The 2,860-nt window shown below is 37.3% G+C and overlaps 1 protein-coding gene across 1 annotated transcript; it reads left to right on the top strand.

Moving 5' to 3' along the window:
- The first annotated feature begins 1,322 nt into the window (after window positions 1-1,322).
- LOC121899273 (lysophosphatidic acid receptor 4-like) lies at window positions 1,323-2,456 on the top strand. The gene has a single exon (XM_042414987.1). It carries the CDS (start codon window positions 1,500-1,502, stop codon window positions 2,385-2,387), a length of 888 nt encoding a protein of 295 aa, XP_042270921.1. The 5' UTR covers window positions 1,323-1,499; the 3' UTR covers window positions 2,388-2,456.
- Window positions 2,457-2,860: the final 404 nt, after the last annotated feature.

The following is a 2,860-nucleotide window of genomic DNA, read 5'->3' as shown; positions in this document are numbered from 1 at the left end:
CATTGGTGAGGCAACAAATGCTCTCTGGTTAAGTTAAGGGAAAGATTGTAGTTCCATGTGCTTCAAGTCACCATTGACTCTTTCCAGTATTATTATATTATATTATATTATATTATATTATATTATATTATATTATATTATATTATATTATATTATATCATATTATATCATATTATATTATATTATATTATATTATATCATATTATATCATATTATATTATATTATATTATATCATATTATATCATATTATATTATATCATAATATAACATAATATATTATATTAACCAAGGTGCTGCAGGTGGATTTTGTAGGTAAAAAAATGTGTTGCATTGTGCAAGTGCATTGTGTTGATACATTCAGTATCAACATTTTGTGACCTGCCAGATACTAATTTTTTTCCTGTTGCAAATTACTACTATATAAATGTAATTTCTAGAAGACAGGTTTGCAGTGAACTCAAATTAAGTTAATGTTAGCTAGTGTTAGCAAACTTAAGATGAACATTGCTGTGTATGTCACATTATTCAATCAGTTCACTGACTTTATGAGTCTATTTGTGCTACTTTTACACTATGTTTTAGCATGCCATAGATAAATATCTCAGTGGTTTTATAACACAAGGTTTTGTTTTTGTAATTGAAACTTTTTTGATGGTGTGCAACCTTTTTCTACTTTCTGATAACCTATTTCTCGATATTGTTTGTGTGGATCAGTGAGTTCAGGCTGTAACACCACAATATGCAGATAAAGCAGTTAATTGGGTCATTTACATTTCCTGAAGACACTGTGGTGTACAACAGGTATGTCCAACATAAACACACAAATACATTAGTCATACAACAGTGTGCACACGTAGCTAAATGCCATATGAAAGATGTCAATGGCAACATAATCATAGTCATTTTTTCCTCCCTTCTCAGCCAGTAATTAGTGTACATTGACAGTGCTTAATTAGCCTGATTGCCAGGTCAGGTGGAATTTCAGTAGCTGATATTTCCCAGTACAGCACAGATGGTGTGTCACTATACTTGCACTACACTTCACAGAAATGAGACCTCTTGAATAGCATGAATCTATGTAACCCTGTGATAGACCATGCACCTCGCTTTTTGCCTTTTATTCTCCACATTCTCCCGCCCTCTTGACTGACAAATCACTGTGAGGAGCTGTGAATGTATGAAACTATAAAAGACATGTCAAAACATGCATTGGTTTTTAGACTATGGATCATAAGAGTAATATAATATGCCCACAGAAAACAACTCTTTTCCATGACTTCATACCAACTTTTTATCTGGTTTACACGAATACCACATTTTTGCAACTCTTCCTGGGCTGTTTCCTGTTTCAACGTTCTCTGTCACTTCATCTTGTAGACACAACCTTTAGACACAATTTTCTTCATACATCTGATTCAGATGAAGGCGGGGTGACTGTCATTTCTATCGCAGTTACATTCGGTCGCCATCACTTCTGCATTTCACACAGAAGCAAAACATGCCCAACAATACCGTGCACGACAATGCAACAGACCTGGAAATGAACAGAGCTTATGCTGTGGTGTTTGGATCTGTTATTGTGCTGGGTTTGCCTCTCAATGCTGTGTCACTGTGGATTCTGCTTCGCCGCCACAGCCTCAAATCCTCCAGTGCCATCTTCATGGTCAACCTGGCGATCTCGGACCTGCTGCTGGTCATCTCCTTGCCCATGAGGGTCTACTTTTACGCCACAGGAAGCTGGCCTCTGAGCATTATGGCATGCATCTGGATCACAATGCTCTTTCTCAACAACATCCGCTCGAGCTCCATTTTCATCACCTTCATCAGCTTGGATCGGCTGCTGGCTGTGGTTTATCCTCTGAGGTCACGCCATCTGCGAACTCCTTCCAACGCCTGGAAATCTGTTGCACTTGTTTGGCTGTTTGTGCTTGTGGTGAACATACCTGAGAGCTTTCACTTTACAAGAAGCATAAGAGACTCCAACGAATCTACCTGTTTTGAATTTCGTGAACCGAAGCTGCTTCAATCAAATCTGTCTTACATTCAGCCTGTGCTAGTGGTCACCCTGCTGGCAGTCAACCTTGTGTCCACTGTTTTGGTGTCTTGCACTCTACACAAACGTCTCAATGACTCTGCAAAGGTCAACAACAAGGTGAATGTCATGCTGATTTTTGCCATGAACTTGATGATGTTCACTGTGTTTTTCTTGCCTGTGTCTTTGGTTGTTTTTTTTCAAAGTGGGAAACATTTTTTCACGCTGCTGATGTGTCTCGCTAGTGTGAACTGTTGTTTGGATCCACTGTTGTATTACTTCTCTCTTGATGGTTTCTGGAAGAGAAAAGAGGATGCCGACACCTCTGGACAGGCGCCATTAAATACTCTTTAAACTGAATGTATATCTCTTTTTTTTGTTGTTGTATAAAGGATATGTGAAAGAAAAACTTTACAAGATGGAAATCAGAAAATTCTATATTTTATAAATAAAACTTTCATATTCATATTATAACTGTCTGTTTTTATTCTTTATAGAGTTTAGAGTACAACCAAATTCACTATAAAATGTATTTTTTGATTTCATGGATGATCTTAAACGGTGAACCTGTCATGTTTTGACCAGATTTAGGTTGCCAACACACTGAAACTGAAAGTCTTTCAGTGGTTGTTCTTTCCCCTCCATGTGCAACTCAGTTCTGATGTCTTTTAGACCTGTGTGAGCACTTAAAGCTGTGTATGTGAAGCCAGGTTATTTTCAGTTCCCATCTGAGCTGGAGAAATCAGAACAAAACTGGTCCCACAGTCATCATGGCACCCTTTAATAAATGAGTAAAAATTAAACTGCTATTACTCACACTACTTTCT

Source organism: Thunnus maccoyii, chromosome 6 (genome assembly GCF_910596095.1).
Source record: "Thunnus maccoyii chromosome 6, fThuMac1.1, whole genome shotgun sequence".
Lineage (NCBI taxonomy): Eukaryota > Metazoa > Chordata > Actinopteri > Scombriformes > Scombridae > Thunnus > Thunnus maccoyii.
The sequence above is the reverse complement of the archived record's forward strand: the minus strand, read 5'-3'. Positions and strand labels throughout refer to the sequence as shown.

Excerpts from the sequence above, each read along its gene's own strand:
- LOC121899273 (XM_042414987.1), top strand. The coding sequence starts at position 1,500 with ATGCCCAACAATACCGTGCACGACAATGCAACAGACCTGGAAATGAAC.